The sequence below is a fragment of the Mustela nigripes genome, chromosome 10 (assembly GCF_022355385.1).
Source record: "Mustela nigripes isolate SB6536 chromosome 10, MUSNIG.SB6536, whole genome shotgun sequence".
Classification (NCBI taxonomy): Eukaryota; Metazoa; Chordata; class Mammalia; order Carnivora; family Mustelidae; genus Mustela; species Mustela nigripes.
In genome coordinates, this window is record NC_081566.1 from 27,172,338 (window position 1) to 27,193,040 (window position 20,703).

Here is a 20,703-nt window from a genome sequence, read left to right on the forward strand (position 1 = left end):
ATTAGTATGTGTAAGACGAACTTTTTGCAAACTTAGAGGAATTACTCTCTTCCTGCCTGAATTACACTTCGATAAGAGAATTACTACTTCTAACCTCACCAAAGAAGTTAAACATTCTAAATTTAATTATACTAAATGTAGATAAGATACCTGAATTAGAAATGATGCGTAATACTATCTGTGTCCTGAACTCAAGAGAGTTTAAGCATTCCCGATTCTTTCTAGGATTTGCCTATCTAGAACAGGTAATAACATAATCTTCATTGCGCTTTGGAAGACTCACTGAATTAATTAATTAGCTGTGCTTTCGAAGGTTTACCCCACATCTGTGCAAGTACTTAATTAAATAAGAAAAGCATACCATCTTCCAAAGGTAGAGATAGGCTGCAGTTCTCTAAAAGGTGCTGTCAACAGATTACATTAGTAGAAACTATCTTTCCCTAAATGGAGACAACTCAACTCCTTAAAACAGAAAACAGTATTACAATTTCTGAGGCCGGTAACTACTTCTTAGGGGCCTGACTACTAATTTTTATACTAAAACAGCTACACATATTCCTGAATGCTTGTTTTCTGGGAGCTTGTATGAAAATGGAAATATACCAAGATGGATTTCTATAGACAAGTCTTTATCCTATGTTTCCCTTCATTTCAAATTAATTAATTTACAAACCAAAGTTTCAAGTAGATAAAAACTACCACACCAATTTGGCCAGGTCAAACTTAAGAAGGGACTTAGAATAAATGTTCTATATTCCTCTTCCAATAAAGTTTCCTTTTTGCATCTTGAAACGTAGTCAAGAAGATTGGCAGAAAGAGCACACCAAATCCCGTAGGAAGCCATTACAGAGCTGATTTTCAAATGCAAATGTAAGCCAAGACCAGGTAGCCTGGTGTGTACACAAATTTATACAGTTCTACGTTTGTGTGCATCCATATTTATACATGAAAATGGATGTCACCCACTTACATTGGCCTTTCCCCTATAAATATGAATACACACAGCATTGACAATCATTAATTAGCTCCAAATCTGACAGAAGGTCTCCCTCCCACAAGTACGGCTTCTGCACAGGGTTCTCTTGCATGACTTGGAATTTATGAAAAGAAGACGGTGGGTTGGATGCCATTCCCCTTGAAACATTTTGCTTGGATCTCTTTTTTTTTTTTTGAGATATAACTCACATATTATGAATTTCACCTTATTAAAATGTACAAGTCAGTGGTTTTAGTACATTCACAACATTGTGCGACCATCACCACTGTCTTGTTCCAGAACGTTTTTGTGTTTAGGGTTCTAAAATTTACCAACATAATTCATCTCTTTCTTTGTGGTTGAGATTTAAGTGTTAGATACAGGGAAGTATAGTGACATCACTTGAAAACGTAGATATCAGCATCTGTCACAAAATTAAAACACATACTTGGATAGATACAGCAAGAACGTGATGGCTCAGGGCTGCCTCTGCACTGCTGGGTCCTTCATCCCACCTCTGGCTTCCACGCAAGGGGCCTTTTTGTATGCCAAGGGAAACAGCATCAAACTGAAAAATCTCTTAGAATATTTTATTGTATGATGTTTCTGGGCTTTAAAAAAAAAAAATTGACGCAACTTTCCTAACTCCCTTACCATCGAGTGAGCTCGGGGTAGACATGGCATTTTAAGTAGTACAGACCTTCACGGGGGAGGAGGGCTTGTTAGTGAACTGGTCTAAGTTCTGACTTGATGCCCACAAAGATCTTCCCAAGTTATTCTTAAGAATTTGTAGTCCAAGAATTTCCCAGTCCAAGATCTACGAATTATAATGTGCTCATTCCAGGGACACAGATCTTATTCTTAATAGGATTAAATTTAGAAGAGGCTGAGAGCTATTTCTTGAATACTTTCCTACTTTAAGGTCATTATAATTGGTTTCTTAAACTAGGTATCGAGTATCTGAAAGAACAAGGCTGGTGATGGTTGGAAACTATGAAGCCAACTTTCACCTTGAAAATGTATTTAAGGACTATAACTTCACCACGTATATTCCCAATGTAAATGTTTAGACATTATTAAAAGGATACAGAAATACTAGATGTATGGACAAACTATTACAGTAAGATAAAAGAAATAGTTATAGAGCATATCTGATATGCGTAAGTTAAAAAGAGTATCTGTTTTCAAAACAAAACAAAAAAAGTTTAATTCTACTTTGATCCCACAGTAAAATGTGAACACACTGTGTGGGAAGTACTCTTTTTTTTTTTTTTTTTTTTTTTTAAAGATTTTATTTATTTATTTGACAGAGAGAGATCACAAGCAGGCAGAGAGGCAGGCAGAGAGGAGGAAGCAGGCTCCCCGCCGAGCAGAGAGCCCGATGTGGGACTCGATCCCAGGACTCTGAGATCATGACCTGAGCCGAAGGCAGCGGCTTAACCCACTGAGCCACCCAGGCGCCCCGTACTCTTGAACAAATAATATGCACTGTACTGTTCACACGTATCTACTTCGATGTGAAAAGGATGCAAAACAGTACCAAATTCAGTCCCAGACTGATTTTAAATGTTCGATTTTAGTCTTTTGTTGCCTTCTCTTCTATTTCAAAGCACTCTTCCCAGATTTTATTTGTAATGATGTCAACTAAGATAATTAGAATGATTATCTACACAGTAGGAGGTCTTCATTTAGGATCCTTAAGAATATTTTTAAATTATCCTTCAAGTCTTCCTAAAGCAGCATGTGATAGGGGCTACATTAAAACTGGTTTTATTGAGGGGGTTGGTGGTGGTGGAAATGAGCCTCAAACCTTATTCTGTGAGTGCCTTGCGGGTTAGTAGGGATCTACCAGAGCAGTACATGGGCTCTTGTTATCAGTTCTTTCGCCCGTTCTAGAAATAAGCGGAGAGGCATATTGCTGTCAGGCTACTGAGGAGCAACCCTTGGGAGAAATGAGAAGATAAGCAAGGGACTGGTAGAACAGATCCACGTGGGGGGATGTTACTCTAGTAATAATACCTGGGTCATGGCAGGCAGCAGGCCTCAAAGGTCTAGTAACCACCATTTACTGAACAGCAGCTCCGTGCGAGCCGCTTCACACACGACATCCCTCATCTTCACAGGAGCCCTTTAAGGAGATATGTGAGCTCCTGCATGTTTTACAGATGAGGAAGAAGCATGATAACTAGTCCAGTGCTGAGTACCTTTAATACCTATCCCACACTGAACAATGGGCTAGGTATTAACCCCGCAATGTGTTTAACAAATCCTGTGTTTTGGGGTTTTTTTTCCTGGAAAGGCAAGATTTGAACTCAGGTCCGACTATAAAATCTGCATATTCCTGCCATGTCCCACTCTGCTCCACAGAAGAGAGAAGAGGTACTGTGACTCCAGCCGCCCCTGGTGACTTCTCTGACCATTCAAGTTACAAGAGCAGCAGTCATCCCACTGTGGGGCAGCAGTCATCCCACTGTGGGGCTTTCATGAACAATGCCACCTCAGTACTTTTCCTGGAAGGATATTTTAGCATTGGTGGTGCTCAGTGTGAAAACAGAATATTCTCTAATCCCAGGGTTACTGATGTGAAGACAGAGGGAATCGTTAGGCATCTGCAGGAATCTGAGGAATTAAAACATGTTCAAGGGAGACGATAATATGTCAGCTGGAAAAAATAAGTTCAAAATCAGTGTTTTCGCAGCACTGCATCATGGGAACAGCATTAGTAACTACCACTGAAGAGATCTATTCACGTGAATGGCCCATTTTTTTTTTTTTAATACTACAGTTAACTAGGATATTAAACTGAAATCAGGTTTGATTCCGAAACTGCAAACTGTACTGAAATGTCACTGTCACTCAGATTTGTGGAAATAAATGTTGCAACAAACACCATTACTGTGCTCCATTAACCTTTGTGGGCTTTATTTTTCCTTCCAAATGAGTTTGTATGTTTAACAGTCGCTACAGAAAGAGGAAAGTCTGAAACATTCTGGTGCCAGGCTTGGAACAGTTCACCTGCTAAAAGTCTTTGTGGCCATGACCGTGCACAGCTAACACAGTCCTTTGCCACTTGCCTTGTTTTTTCATTTTTGAAAGCAGTTGATAGCCACTTTCTCTCTTTCCTTTTCCCTCTCTTTCTCTCAGCTTCTTATGAAGATTCCAAGTAAAAATGCAACAGGTGGAGTTACCTACAAATATACAAACTGAAAGAAAAGAAATATTATGGTTGGCGACTCAAGAGTTTCTTGAAATGAAAACATACCTGGACATTAATCATGGTCAGGGAGCGTCTGAGTCAAGCAAGAAGGAAGGTAGGGGTGAACGGGCCACTACTGTTCCTTCAGGGTACAGAAGGCACTTGGTTCTCATGGGTGACCCACGCCTCCCCTACCTTGTATCTATCCATTGGGTCTTCCTGCTGCAGCTGACTCTCCCGCATCGTCTGATACTCTTTCTCATATTTCTTCAGTTTCTTGGTTGGTACCTACAGGGATTAGAAGAGAAGCATGTTAGACAAGGATGTGATTTGGGAAAACACTTTTTGATACAGTGGCCAATTAAGTCTCTAGCATTCTAAGGGCGTACACCCAACACCAAGTCGCGGGGAAGGTCTAGATCTGAGATCAGGGTCTGCCAACTTTTTCTGCCAAGGCCTAGATGGTGTATTGTAGGCTCTGTGGGCCCCACAGTCTAGGTCACAGCTACTCCACTCTGGTGTCACTGCAGACAAGTGGCTGTCATTAGTAATAAGTAAACAGATGAGAGTGGTCATGTTCCATGAAACTTTATAAACGTCCATTGCTGTGCTGCAACACGCTGTTTCTTGTAAGTATTGAACAGTGCTATTAATTCTAACTACTTTTCAGTAAAATTCATTCATAGTCTTCCACCATGTTGAAAAGGAAAATTATTTTATAAAAGGAAAAAACTTAGCAACAAAAATATTTTTAAATAGAGTCAGTATACTGTACCCCAGAGAAAGAAAATTCTACAGACTGTCACTGAAACTCCCTACAAAACAACAGAATCGCTGTGCTGCATGGGGTAATAGATCATCTAAACGACTCATCTATTTCTTACCAAAATTGTGTCATCTTTAAAAGACAGCAGTCTACTGTTTTATGGAGAAAAAAAAAGACAAAGATTTACACAATCTTAGAATTCTAAAAATAAACTAATAAGAGTAACACAGAATAAAGGTCCAAGAATTTGGCCCTAGACAGATCAGGGTCTGAACATCTCCTATTTTTTTCTTTTCATTAACTATGAAACCTCTTGGAAGATCAGTACTTAACCTCTCTTAGCCTGAGTTTCTTCATCTGTAAAATGGCAGGCAAACCAATTTCTGCTTCATAATGGCTGTCACGTGAATTAAATGTTATAAACAGGCGAAGTATCTAAAATACTGCCCGTTTCCTGGAAATTTTTTTTAAAAAGCATTCAATAAAATTAACATATTATCATCAGTGATCCGTGTTAATAGATTAAGTCCACTTCTAGGCTTTCCTTGGATAATCAAAATTATATAATTCCTTTCAACATGAAAATCTTTATTTAATGTTTAGGTGCTAAAGTAAGTGACTTGAAATGAGGAGAACGTTTATCTAATTTTTTAAAAGACAACAGATGTGTTATTTTGCTGGATTCTTGGGGATTTGAAGGTAAAGATGTGTTGATGCTTAGTAACCATTGTCATGAGACCTACCTAAGTCATCGGTCCACAGGAGGCTCTGAACAGACTGTTTCTTGTCAAGGACAAGATTTGGTATTTAGAAAACATAATATGTGCATAAGAATCTGGCCAGAGAATTTGTTCAATAAAAAGCAAAGATGCCATGTGTCATGCCCCTTCATATTCTAATGACTCTGCTCTTCCATTCAGGTGCATTCTAAGGTCCTGGAATTACCTGCTTCTCACCAAAACGGGGAAATTCACAAACTCATTCCCAACTGGAGACTGTGGCAATCACTCCACAACCACATAATGGCAACACTCATCTGGCCGAAGGGGGCGTCTCCCCAGTGAAACAAGAAGGACGGACGGTTTTCAGGACGTAACTGACCGCCCAACATGGTCATGAGAAAGTAACTTCTCATTAACCATCTCCAGAGACCTTCACCAGTGCATAGGGAGGAACCCGCGTGCAAAAGCCCACCTGTGGGCCTCACGATCATCAGACAGACCAGGAAAATAAATACACGTGGTCATGTGACAACAGAACAGGAGCAACATTACTTCTTCTTGACTTTACTAGGGGGGCCTCAGTTTCTTCCAGCTGTCTTTTCTCCGTGTGTATTCGTCATTTGCTCGGAAAACCAAAAACACTCTTTTTTTTTTTTTTTTTTTTAAATTTTATCTATTTACCTGACAGAGATCACAAGTAGGCAGAGAGGCAGGCAGAGAGAGAGAAGGGGAAGCAGGCTCCCTGCTGAGCAAAAAGCCTGATGCGGGGCTCGCTCCCAGGACCCTGAGATCATGTCCTGAGCCAAAGGCAGAGGCTTTAACCCACTGAGCCACCCAGGCACCCAACCAAAAACACTCTTAAGATGAAGTGGTTTGAGTTCCTAGCACTAAAGGAGCCCTGAGCTGAGGACAAAGGGAAAAAGTCTCAGAGGCTATGCAGGAACAAGTGTTTCCAAGGCATTCCTAAGAACAGGATCGAGGGAGAAGTGAGTACTGTGTGGAGGCTACTGTGAAGCCATTTATCAGACCGGAAGTAGGTCGGCATCCCTGCAACGGACGCGGGCCCTGAGCAGTACACCAGGCTGGACATCGGTCCTGTGTGGGAGTATTTTCTACTGGCTCTAAAATGGACCCATTCAGCAATGACTGCATTATACACTGCAACCTTATTTCTAGAGAATTTCTTCTAAAACCATATTTTTAAAATTCGAAGTGTTACAGAATTTTTTTTCCATGTAAAAAAAGGTCCTTTAAAAGTCAATCTTGCTACTTATGTTAAGAGGTTCCTTTCAATGTGAAATTTTTAAAAAAATGCATGAAACACCCTCAATACGCTAATCCTTTCCCATCTGGCTGAGATGCTAGGATGTTTGGCTTCATCTTGTTCAGGGAAACAGCACAGGTTCCCAGAACAATATGTTGCTAGGAAACCTGCCAAGCTTATTTATCTTGTGCTGTGGGGTGACACTGAGCATCCACCCGTGATTGGCACAAAGTGAGGGGGGCGAGAGGGAAGGGGGACGGTGAGCTGATATGAAACTGTTATTTATGAGATAATCAAAGAACATAGGCTGTCATGGTATTTAAAACTGTATTTCAGGACAAAACTGATTTTATTTTAGGAACTGTAATATTGAGCTTGAAATGTTTCTTAGTGGAGCAAGAAATAAAATACCTCTTTAGTACGTAGTTTTAATTAAAAGAACAGAAAGCCATTAAGAATCACTAGAATTGACCCAATTATTATCTCAAGAGTAATACAGGTATGTCTCCCCTTAAGTTAAATATGTTTAATATAACTGTGTACTTGAAGAATCACTGATCCTTTCAAATGTTTACCTAACTGGGGGTGAGGGAGCTTCTTCTAATACACTGTCCAACCTCTACTCACCCAATACCTCCTATTTGACTAAATTCAGGAAATGTACTCAAAGAATCCACAATTATTTGATAAGTGCAACTGAAAACGAGCATTCACCAACTCAAAATGGTATTTTTAAAAACAAACAACCCCAAAAGAGGAAAAACTCTGGCAAGACAATCCCCAGTAAGTATGATAGCAATCATTTTAAATAATCAGCCAAGACCTGACATTTTGGACATGACAACTACATTTGAGGAAGTCAGCATTTAAAACAGAAGCAGTGTTTTAATGTTTTGAATATTTCACGGTATTTAGATTATTTCGTAATATGTTTAATCCTGACATTTAAATTCGTAACATAACCATTTACTTAGAATTTGTAAACTGGAGCTGGAAGGACCTTTGGAAATTGTCTGTTGGGTATGATCCCTGTCTTCAGAATGAGAAAAGTGAACCCAACACGGCTGAGAACACTGAAGTGAGACGCCCTTAGTGGCAGAGTGATCTGGGATTATCCAGAATATCTGGAATATGGGTGGGTCCACGGTCTCCCTGGCCTGTACTCCCTTCTGGTACTGGGCTGTCAAGAGAAGTGTATTTCCCAATATTCCTTTAGTCATGTGAATGCCATTTTCATTTTTTTCCTCTGCCATATCCAAACACATTTTTCTATGATTTTTCCTGAAATCAACTGATTTTCTTACACAATTTTACAAGAAAAATATTTTGGAAGCAAGAGTCGATACAGACAACTATGGCAGACAAAAAAAAATGCCCTCCCCTGATGTCTGCATCCTAATGCCCAGAACCTCTGAATATGCTTCCTTCCATGGCAAAATGGATTCTGCAGACGTGCTTGAGATTCAGGACCTCGAGATGAGGAAATGATCTTGGGACTTTCTGAATGGGCCCAACAAAATCCTACAAGTCATTAAAAGAGGAGAACTTTGGGGCAGGTGGGTTAAGCACTGGCCTTCAGCTCAGGTCATGATCCCAAGGTCGTGGGATTGAGCCCAATTCTTTGGACTCCCTGCTCAGCAGGGAGACTGCTTCTCCCATTCCTTCTCCCTGTCCTCCACCCTCGTTCTCGTGTTCTCTCTCTCTCTCCTTTTCTATTTCTCTCAAATAAATGAAATGTAAGGAAAAAAATAAAAGAGGACAACTTCTCCAGATTTCAGTCAGAGGAGATGTGACGACTGAAGAAAAGCCAACGAAATTCGATGTTGCTGGCGTTTTAGATGGGGGAGGAAGTGAATGTGGGGAGCCTCCAGAAGCTGGAAAAGGTGAGAAGAGCCTTCAGACAGGAGCGTGGCCCGCTGACCCCTTCATGTTAGCCCTGATGAAACTGGTCAGATTTCTAACCTATAGAACTGTCAAATAATAAATGTATAAAGCTCTTCGAAGCCTCTAAATCTGTAGTTATTTGTTGAGGTAACAAAAGGAAACGAACCTAATAACATATTATAAATCATAACTATCAATTAAATTACCAAATGTTTACAAACAAAACTCAGTTCAAAGTCTTCATACTTTTGCTGAAAGCAAGATAAAAAAAAAACTTCTGCCCCCTTCACTTTACAACCAACTGCAAATTATGTCAATGTGAAATAACCTGGATACTGTCAGCTCTGGTGTTAACCAACAAGCACAACAGCAGTAAGCAGAAGATAAAAACAACTCCATCTCAGCCAGTGTGTGGATTCATTCAGTCCCTTCCTGGCTTCTCCCTCTTACCACTAAATGGTAACTAGTTGTGGCATTTCTTAAACTGTACTTGGTTTTTGCTAAGGATCGGCACAATGTCCTCTAATATTTTCTACTACATTTTATCATATTCCATTTTTAAAATGCCTATTCAGACCTTCTAAGACAATTTCATGAGCAGGACTTGAAGGACATGCACTCAATCAAGGAGGCTTTTTCATTGACTCCCCTGACGCTCATACTCACGGGGCTGTCATACTGAATCACTAGGGAGGCTCCCTTAATGCCTGTCCTGGTCACCAATGCAGTCACCTGCCTGCATTTTCACCACTTTCACCTGTCTGATGAAAGTGGGTCCTATTAGGCTGTTACCAGGAAATATACAGACAAGAGCTTTAGGAACTTCAGGGAAAGGGGCGGCGGGGGGGGGGGGGGGGGGTGGTTCAGGGAGTGGCAGGAGAAGCTCCACGATGACCCTGGGTAACAGGCAAGGAGAAAGCACAGTAGCTGCTAATTTGCTTTATTCTTTCTCTCCAAGTTCACCATGCCATCATGCCGGCCTCAGTCGGAGATGTGGGAGAGGAAGACTGAGGAATATGCTCAACTTTCTTTTCCTATGCCCTCCCTCTTTTCATCTAAAGCATGAGTTTTTTTTTAATATAGGACTCTGATAGAATGAAAATATGTGTGTATAGTTTTTTGTTGTATATCAATTACTTTTTGGTGAACTTGCCTTAAGAATCTTTATCTCACTAATGATACCTAGTTGGGTTATCGCCTTATTTTTACTCTTAGGACACTGAGTACTCCTTACTAATACTTGAATGTCATGTGCCTCAGTTATTTTTAATAAAACATACTTCTTCTCTTACATACATGATTTGGTTAGGCTTCCTGATTATCAGATGTGATCTTTATACATTAAAGAGTTTAGATGTCTTTTAAAACAGCACAGATCTTAAACTCTGGATTATAACTAAAGCTGTAACAGAACTCTGAAACAACCCATCATATTAACCTAAGGGAAAGCTACACGCAGACAAGAGGAAAATGACACAGCACAGCTGAAGGTACCTGTGGAGAGTTTTCGACCTGGTCTGCAATCTGCGCTGTATATGGCATGATTTGGGACATATGCTGGTCTTATGGAACAGTGCATCAATTCTGTGAAAAGTAGATTCCGAATTTAACTAGAGAAAAGAATCTAGGAGCTACTAGTGCTTCTTAAGTTGGGAGTACTACTGGCATTTTGGGTGGGATGATTTGGAGTTGCATTAGAACCCCTGCTGGCATCTCTTCTGAGCCCCTAGTATCCTTGCCCATTTATAATGTCACCTGTTAAATGTGGGTAGTGTCCTCTGGTCATTGGTACAATGAAGATGCCCATACGACTTTTCAAAGATGGAGGGGAGGGCGCTAGGGGTTGGGAGACAGGAAGGGTAGCCACTCGAGAAAAAGTGGGAGTGGGGTCTGTGCAGAAAACCTCTGCGTGGTGCTGTCCGGAGAGACAGGCGGAGGCCCGCCCGCACGGGAGGGCTTCAGCCCCACTGCACATGCTCCCACGCCGCTTCCTTCCCTTCTGTGTTGGAGCAACAGTAATTGGCACAAAGAGAAACAGAGAGCCTGCATGTCAAAGAATTCCCTACCAGGGTTAAGGCTGTAATTTAGAAAATTACATATTTAAGCCTCTCAACAACTCTGTGAGGTATTATTCGGATTTTATACATAAGAAGACTGAAGAGAGGTAGCTTTCCGAGGTCACGGGGCTAGTAAAGACAGGCACAGACGCGGGACCCAGGCCCCCAAACCAACCCCAGCCTCTGTCCTCTTGGACCACTTCGCTCTCCTGCCTGGACCGCGAAGGTAGAGCGTCTCAAGAAGCTGACATCCAGGTGCGGTGCCGAGTATGTGTCTAATGAGTGCGGGGAAAGGCTTATCAGTGCATACAGTTATAAAAGGTCAAGAAGAAATTTGTTGGGAGGCGGGGAGGAGCTCCTCGGGGAGGAGGATTTTCATTATGACTGGTTTATGTCAGCTTTCTTGCCCAGTTAAAAAATCGAATTTCCCCTGTGCTGAATTTTAACAAGGGGCTAGTCCCTTGTCAGAGCTATTATTCAAAACTTGGTGAATCTGCTTCTCTATTTCAAAAATGAAAGATACAAAAATTATTTGTTAATGGATGCAAATGCTGACAAAGTAGATCACTTTAAAAAACAAACAAACAAACAAACAAACAAAAACCGCTGCCAAGATCAGTTTAATATTTTCCTGATGGTCAGGAGTCTGAGAGCCTAAAAATTAATAAGCCAAAGGTACTAGAAATCATGTATTGCTCTTCCTCACTTCAGATAATTTCTTAGGAAGAATATAAATGATCCCATTTTAATATATTAATCAGATAACTCTGGCACCATATTTCTTGGTGATTTGGAGTTGTAGGGGGCTGAGGGTTTCCAGCTCAGAATCAGTTCTGCAATGGCCTATCAAGATCTGGATAGAAAATGGATCAGTGGCGAACAAAACTGAAGTAGCCTCAATTCTTTGGAAGAAAGAGCTGGGACCGAGTCCAGCGAAGAAGAGGGGCCATGTCCTATTAGGGCTCACTTAATCCTCTTCCCAATGTTCAGCGAGAGAAGCTACTTTGACACTTCTTGAGCTTTTAGCAGTAGGAGGAGGGGAGCATAGTCAGGGATACTTAGCTCCATGAGACTGGGTGGGGCAACTTTCAGAGTCCATGAGAACCTATTAACGATTATTAATTGTATTCTTTTTAAATTGAGATATAGTTGGCATAAACCTAAGTTTCACGTGTATGATATATGGATTCAGTATTTGTAGATATTAAATGATATGATGATCACCTCATTAAGTCTAGGTAATATTGTCGTCTATAGAGTTACAAAAATTATTTTTACGTGATGAGAACTTGGGAGATTTACTCTTAGGTTAGGAAGTTTCAAATGTGCAATGCGGGGGGCGCCTGGGTGACTCAGTGGTTAAGCCGCTGCCTTCGGCTCAGGTCATGATCTCAGAGTCCTGGGATCGAGTCCCGCATCGGGCTCTCTGCTTGGCGGAGAGCCTGCTTCCCTCTCTCTCTCTGGCTGCCTCTCCATCTACTTGTGATTTCTCTCTGTCAAATTAATAAATAAAATCTTTAAAAAAAAAATGTGCAATGCAGCATTATTTTTTTTTTAAGATTTTTTAATTTATTTGTTTGACAGATAGAGATCACAGGTAGGCAGAGAGAAAGAGAGAGAGAGAGGGAGGAGGAAGCAGGCTCCCTGCTGAGCAGAGAGCCCGATATAGGGCTCGATCCCAGGACCCTGTGACCATGACCCGAGCCGAAGGCAGAGGCTTTAACCCACTGAGCCACCCAGGTGCCCCTGCAATGCGGCATTATTAACTACACTTGCCATGCTGTGCGTTACTTCCCCTGAGGACTTATTTTCTAAGTGGGAGTTTGCACCTTGTGACCCCCTGTACTCATTTCACCCCCCCCACCCAACCCCCACCCCTGCAAGTTGTACTCTAGTAAGGAATGTAATGGCTTAAGGGGGCGGGGACAAGGAAAGTACTTACCTCTTGGAACACTAACATAACTCCTAAGGCTTACAGACATCAAGTTACTCAGCATTCTCTTGCCGAATCCACACACTACATACAGTCTGCAGTGCTGCCTTTGCTACATCTCATCCAGCACGTTTGGCTTTCCAATTACTCCAGCCTAATGGTGCACACACCCGTGACAGATTCCTGGACTCCGAGTAATGAGTAATTATACAATGTGACTCCCTTTCCAGCATTCACAGCTCACTCTGGAATGTAGTATGCCCATCAAAGGATCTATAGAAGCTTCTGAAATACCAATCTCTACTTTCTTGACCACACTCTAACATGAGCTGTCTGCTCCCCATGCCGTAGCAAATTTAAGAAACCATGGCATGTTATAGAAGCTGCTTCACAATTCATTTCTAATTTTTCATCTCTAGTCCTATGAATCTAATCTCGTGTACTTTTTTTTATGGAACTCCTTGGTATTCTGCTTGAGTTTTCCTATCAATAAGTGATATTTGGAGGTGGAGTAATTTCTTTACTACCCAAATGTTGACAACTCCTATTTTATAGTTTCCGGCCCAGGACTGCTACTGAGCTCACCGCGGATCATGAAATCAATCACTAGATTCTACAGAACATGCCTCCAGATGTCTCCTAGCTTGTCTTCTTCTTTTGAACCTTGTTGACACTGTCCAAGTTCAAGCCATAAGCTCCTCTCATCACTGCAGTAAGCTCCAAACTGGTCTCCCCATATCTGTCCTTGTTCTACTCAGAAACTTTCCCCATAAGGCAGCTGTTTTTTTCCAAATGCAAACCTGTTATCTTTGCATTATGAAATGTGTAATTTCTTCCTAACTTTTTCAATTGCTTCCTGTTGCATTTAGGATAAAGAGAGGAATACCTGACCTAACTGCTGGTCCTATAGGATCTGGTCTCTACCTACTCCCCCTACCCCCACACTCTCTATGCCTGTATTTTGCAAAAGTGAGGTTCACCCATCCCAGGAAGTCCACGAAAGGATCCAAACAGAAGCAAAAGGCTATCAGTAGAATTTTTAGTTCTATTTTTTTTCTAAGATTTTATTTGAGAGAATGAGGGTGCACTGTGTGTGCAAGGGCAGAGGGAGAGAGAGATGCAGACACCCTGCTGAGCAAGGAGCCCATTGCAGTGTTCCATCCCAGGACGCTGAAATCATGACCTGAGCCAAAATCAAGAGCCAACAGCTTAACCGACTAAGCCTCCCAGGTGCCCCTCTAGTTCTATTTCCTTCCTTCCTTCCTATTTTTTTAACCTCATCTTTTTAAAATGTCTATTTCTGTGCCTATCTTAGTAAAGTATACATTAATTTATTAAAAAGTGAATATGCATATGTTGGAAGTCTGTGCTTAAATTACATTTACTGACAGGGATGCATAATCAGAAGAGTTTAGGGGTCACTGGTCTCTACTGTAGCCACACTGGCTTTTCCTACTTGCTTCTGCACACCATATTCTGTCCTATCTCGGGATTTTGAGTACGCCTGCCCTTTCTGCTGGGACGGATTCAGCATATTCACCTCAAGATTCTAACTGGAAGGTCTAAGGTATGATCAGGGAGCTCTGATGTTATAAAGCTCAGGCAATTCTGCTACACTGTATTTTCCATCTGAAAACCAGAGAATTACAATATCAAGCGTGAAGGTAGAGGGGCACAAGCTAGAGAGGTTTCAATGAACTGGCCTGAGAACATAATCACTAGTTTCCAAGGGAATATCCATTCTGTGCTTCAAACAACCACTTTATAAATAAACTTTATATAAATTTGTAAGATCAGGAAGGACTATTTTTAATGTTCAAAAATATTTTAAGAATCTATTATATAAACGGTTTGGCTTTAAGGACACAATCAAGTTTTAAAAAGGGAAAAATTGGGGCACCTGGGCAGCTCAGTTGGTGAAGAGTCTGACCCTTGATCTCAGTTCAGGTCCTGATACCAGGGTCATGAGTTCAACTGGCTCCACACCCAGCATGGAGCCTACCTTAGACAGACAGACAGATAGATAGATAGACAGATAATGATAAAGAAGGAAAAATCATATGCTTCAAGGACAGGGGCACCTGGGTGGCTCTGAGGGGTAAAGCCTCTGCCTTCGGCTCAGGTTATGATCCCAATGCCCTGGGATTGAGCCCTGCATCGGGCTCTCTGCTCAGCGGGGAGCCTACTTCCCCCTCTTTCTCTGCCTGCCTCTCTGCCTATTTGTGATCTCTCTCTCTGTCAAATAAATAAATAAAATCTTAAAAAAAAAAAAAAATTATTATTTAACCAATAGAGTTTCTCTTCAGTATGAGATGTAGGTTAGTTTAGGGTTAAATAGGCTTGCATTTGAAATCCTTCTCTGCCTGGGGTTCCTGGGTGGCTCAGTACATTAAGCCTCTGCCTTCAGCTCAGGTCATGGTCTCAGGGTCCTGGGATAGAGCCCCACGTTCGCAGGGAGCCTGTTTTCCCCTCTCTCTGTGCCTGCCTCTCTGCCTACTTGTGATCTCTCTCTCTCTGTAAAATAAGTAAATAAATAAAGAAATAAAATCTTAAAAAAGAAAAAAGAATTATGAAATCCTTCTCTGTCGAACACTATCTACATAATTTTAGAAACAAATCCTTTAAACCTCTTATTCAGAGCTTCAATTATTTATTTTTGGGGGGCAACATAAATCACAACTTCTCTGACCACCTCCTTTTATTTTGCACATAATGCATGGCATGGCACTGGGCTAAGAACTTAACATATTTTGTATTACTTGAGTGGGGTCTACTGTACTCACAGTGTAAAGTAAGTACCCAGAAGAAGACTAAGTAACACGAAAGGGGATCATAATAATGACTGACCCAAGAGGCCTTCTGACTCCACGGTCAAGCCTTACTTGCAGGATGTTCCATGCCCCCGTACCTCTCCACTGCCTGTCACTGTCCAGCACACACAGCCCTGGAGCCCACGGCCCTTAGCATCCAGCAGCTGGCTGCAGGGGACGGAGCTACTCAGTGGCAGGACCACAGAGATGCTATTTTAACATGAGACTAGGAGATAAGGAACCTAAGCTATCTGCCCTATTACCTAGCATCAAGTAGGTGCTCAGAAAAAGTACAAACACATTCACCCTGAGTTTTCTGGGCAAGCCAGAAAAAAGAGAAGGTCAAACAGACCCTGGGGTGGTTGAGGCAGGAATTTAAGTCTGGGAGAAACCTGTGTAGAATTTCATCAAGTCTCAAGAGAGGGCAGACTGAAATCCTCTACCTTCCTCCTCTCCCAGCTGCCTGCAGTGAAGTACTGGGGCAAAAGCCACTTTTCGGTGTCAAGCAAATTACCTTAGGGTCCTGGAATCAGGCAGCACTTAGAGGGAACATTTTTTGAGGCTTATCGTTTCACTGAGCATGCCTTTCTTCTCTGTGTATGATTTCCTAGATTTCTTTCTTTCCGTCCCCACAGCTTCTCACCCTGATTTGTACAAAAACTGCCTGGTTCTCTGTAGCCACATGCATCACTTGTAGCTCCTTCACTAGTTCTCTTTTTCCTGGTTTTTCAATCTATTTTTCTCAGATTCTTTGCATTTGAAGGAGGGGGGAAAAAAGACATTTGCCTGTTCATCTTTTAAGTAATAAGGTTTCTTATCTCACTATATCCTCAACTTTATCTTTTTAGATTTTCTTTATTTATCAGAGAGAGAGAGTAAGCAAGAGAGAGAGAGAGCAAGAGAACACAAGCAGGGGGAGAGCCAGAAGCAGACTCCCTGCTCAGCAGGGAACCCCAAATGGGGCTCGATCCCAGGATCCTGGGATAACGACCCAAGGTGAAGGCAGACACTAAACCAACTGAGCCACCCAGGCACCTACTGTATCCTCAACTTTAGATTGAATTATGAAAATTCTGTTATTTTCCTCTTTGTAAAAATTAAGAAGCAATAATATCTTTTTTTAAAGGATTTTATTTATTTATTTGACAGACAGAGATCACAAATAGGCAGAGAGGCAGGCAGAGAGAGAGGGAGGAAGCAGGCTCCCCCTGAGCAGAGAGCCCAATGTGGGGCTTGATCCCATGACCCTGGGATCATGACCTGAGCCAAAGGCAGAGGCTTTAACCCACTGAGCCACTCTGGTGCCCCAAGCAGCAATAACATCTTAAGTTAGTATACCATAATGGAGGTTTCTTCTTTCTTTGATTTTTGGGGGGAAATGCTCAACACCCACTGAAATAGCTCAAGTAAAATTCCACTTCTGAATAAGTTTTTGTTTAGAAATTTACCTCTTAAAATTTGCGTTACAGTGCTCAGAAAAGGACTTAGAGAATGACTAGCGAGTGCTAAAAATTAAGACTGTAAGATGGTATGTAATATCCTAAATCTGGTTACATGTTGAATGGTGTTGGTCTCATTCCAGGGAGTAGATTAACCAGATGTAGTCCCAAAACTGGGCTGCAGAAAGCTGATATAGCTGTGCGTTCAAAGCAAGCTAATTAAGCTTATTTAAAACTAGACAATGAGGGGCACCTGGGTGGCTCAGTGGGGTAAAGCCTCTGCCTTCGGCTCAGGTCATGACCCCAATGCCCTGGGATTGAGCCCTGCATCGGGCTCTCTGCTCAGCGGGGAGCCTGCTTCCTCCCTCTCCCTCTGCCTGTCTCTCTGCCTACTTGTGATCTCTGTCTGTCAAATAAATAAATAAAATACTTAAAAACAAACAAACAACAACAACAATACTAGACAATCACTAGACAATGACATGGGAGAGAAGGAATGGCAGGGGAACCAAGTAGGACATCATTCTTTATTATCATCAAATACTATGTTCATTCTAACAATGCTGACCTTCGCAGCACGGAATGCTAAGAAATCTGAAACAGTACTTTTGTGTCCGTTGTCACTGGCAATTAGAACAGAAGTCAGTATCTATCTCTTGCTAAGAGTTCCCATAGCAGGTGGAAGGCTGTAGACATTTATGCTGTAAGACATTTAATTCAAGACTAATACACTGAGACAATCTGAATAATTCCGTCTTTATAAAGGTTCAACTTTCCTCTCCCAGACTGAGGACGATGAAACAGTGGGAAAGAGAGAGAAATGGGAGCTTTCTTGTATTCATCTGCCTTTAAAGGCAGGAAGTAGAATGGGTTAGTCCACACCCACAGGGGTTTGGCTTGCCTGATGGCCACGTGGCCGTCTGCATACATCACTTTTTAACATGGGAAGGAAAACTCATCCCTACTTTGAATTTTCAAAAAATCACCCATTCTTTCACTTGTTCAACACACATTTATTGACTGTGTTCTATGTAGCATCCAGGAACAAATGCCCAGTCTGCGGGGGAGAGAGTCTTTAAAGAAATAACCACACAATTAAAATCAATGCTGCTCTTACAAAGTAAAGTAAGTGCTGGGAGGGACACGTAAAGACGGAAGGATGAGAGCGCACGCAGCTCTAATTCCGACTGCACATCTGAGGACTGGCGATTAACCTGAGGAGTAAGTTAGCCAGCGAGGGCTGGGGAGAAGGAGCGTCCCCCGCGGAGGGGAATAAGCAGCACAGGATGGGAAAGAGCCATACTGGGTCCCTAATTTGCCAGGACAAGTACACAATGAAAATTGAGACCCCTTGTTTAAAAAGTGGTCATTTCAAGATGGTAGAGCGTTCAACCAAGTGTAGGGGCCTGTTGCAACTGGACTGGTCGCGTGGCCATGAACTGACTCTGGGAAAGACGGCCAATCGGAGGGACCAAAGGCCAGTGGAAGCGCTGTCGGGAGAGAACAGGCTAGCTGAGCCTGAAGAAATGTGGGAGGCACATGGGCACAGACCCACGGAACAGGGCCTCCGGGGACCAACCTCAGGGACCCACCTCCTCTGTCTCCTTCACAGTTCTCCAAATAATTATTAAAGAGCTATTATATGAGCCAGGCTGTTATGTAAGCACTCTTCTGGGTGCTAAGAGGAACACAAAGAAGACAGTCTTACCTTTTAAGGAGCTTACAAATAATTCTGTAATTTAGGGTAGAATGTGCTAAGTTTCACATGAGAGTATAAGCACCAATTTGTGGGAGATTCAAGGCAGGAAGACTATTCACTGGAGGCAAACAGACTTAAATTAACCTTCTTCTGCCTTTAGAGCCCCGAGTTGGCCAACATCACTATAGAAATAGCAAACACACTCAGCACTTCCTATATGCCAGGCACCGAATGCTACATGCTTTAGATGCATTCATTTAGTTTAGCCTCACATAATGAGGTCGGTGTAATTATTATTTTTTTAAAGATTTATTTATTTGAGAGAGAACATGTGCATGCACAAGCAGGGTAGAGGTGCAGAGGGAAAGGGAAGCAAAGTCCCCATTGAGCGTAGGGTCTGAGGGGTGGCGGGATCCCATGACCCCGAGATCATGACCTGAGCCAGCCGAGAGAGTCAGATGCTCAACCACCTGGGCCACCCAGAAGCCCCACAGCAGATGCCATTATCTTCGCTTTAGGGAGAAGAAAACAGAGACCCAGAAAGATAACTTACTTGCCCAAGGTCACACACCTACCAAGATGGGGATTCATTCCACTCCAGGCAGCCAAGGTCCAAAGCCCTTGCTGAACTACTGTATTGTACCACCACTTGACTAGCATTGTTTCAGTTTGCTTTGTTTTAAAAATCTATCTGCTATACTTAGGCTTTTTCCCCCTCCCAAGTCTTCTGCTGTCACTTTAACCTTTTTTATCTACTCAGTTAGCCATATAGCCTATCTGCCTCAAACTGGCTAAGAGATACACATGAAAAATAATGTTCCTAAAGACTTTTCCATGTTTATATCTAGGGTCAGAATTGTCAGGAACAGAAATGAGCAGTGCATTCTGGTATGAATTTCGGAAAGGAGATGACACACAGAGTGCTACCTTTCTTCGCTGTTGATGACCGTCCCATGCACCTCTGTGCTCATGACCCGCCAGGTGGGCACGGTCATGGACAGCTCCTACTGGCTCCCCGAGAACTGTGAACACCTAATGAATGAACTCTGGAACCCACATATTGGCTCTCAGTGTCCCCATGACCCAATGCTGGATCCGTTCCTTACAAAAAGTAAGAAGTGCACGTATGTGCTCATTAATTCCCCAGATACCCACTCTGTGCAAGAAGCTGTGCCAAGTGCTCTCTGGGATACAAAGACAGCTAGGACACAACCCTTTCATCAAGAAGTTCACAATACACTTTAAAATATGACTAATGCCATCATGGAAACAGAAGCCTCATGCTCTTATGGTTTAGAGGACAGTGTTTTTACAAACTCACCAGGAAATTTAGGACAGACTTTAAAGAGGAGCTAGCCTGCAAGCATGCCCCCAGGGGAGATTTTGCTATTGACCATTCACAGGTGTCAGAATCTTTCTTCCTTTCCCTAAGCAAGGCCACAGGTTTCTTCCCCACTACCGCACAGCATTTGTAGGTGTAAGCAAGCCTGGAGGGCTCTTCACGGGGCACCATTCTGCAGGTGTTAGATGGCCTGCCTTGCCAGAATCTTCCATGCGATCCATGCAAGGCTACAGGGGCCTATGTAGTAGTTCTAGCCAAACCAACTGAAAATTATTTTACTTCCTTTATGCTAATTAGAAAACTCTCTGATGTAGATTTAAATATAAGTAGAATAAATTTACAGTAGTTATCTCCTGATTAGGGTTTTTTCCAGTACCCACCAACCCACCCTAGATCATATCCCCATATCAAGGTGCTTCAAATATTAATCAAGTCCAAAGTACAGGCTAAAACTAACACACAATTTATCACACCATTGGAGTACTTTAAATTTTTTTTAAAGATTTTATTTATTTATTTGCTAGAAAGAGAGAGACAGAGGGCGAAGCAGTCTCCCTGTGGAGCAGAGAGCCCAATGTGGGACTCGATCCCAGGACCCAAGGATCACAAGCTGAG

General features: G+C 42.1%; 1 protein-coding gene across 5 annotated transcripts in view; it reads right to left on the reverse strand.

The window, feature by feature from the left end:
* RABGAP1L (RAB GTPase activating protein 1 like) overlaps nt 1-20,703 on the reverse strand; it is a 769,947-nt gene that overhangs the window by 30,670 nt on the left and 718,574 nt on the right. For 4 of the 5 annotated variants that reach the window (XM_059412860.1, XM_059412864.1, XM_059412867.1 and 1 more), the window contains one exon: nt 4,368-4,460. In XM_059412860.1, the coding sequence (XP_059268843.1) occupies nt 4,368-4,460 (93 nt within the window). Of the gene's footprint in view, nt 1-3,872; nt 4,180-4,367; nt 4,461-20,703 lie in introns of those variants that run through there. The other variant, XM_059412861.1, reaches the window with a different exon arrangement.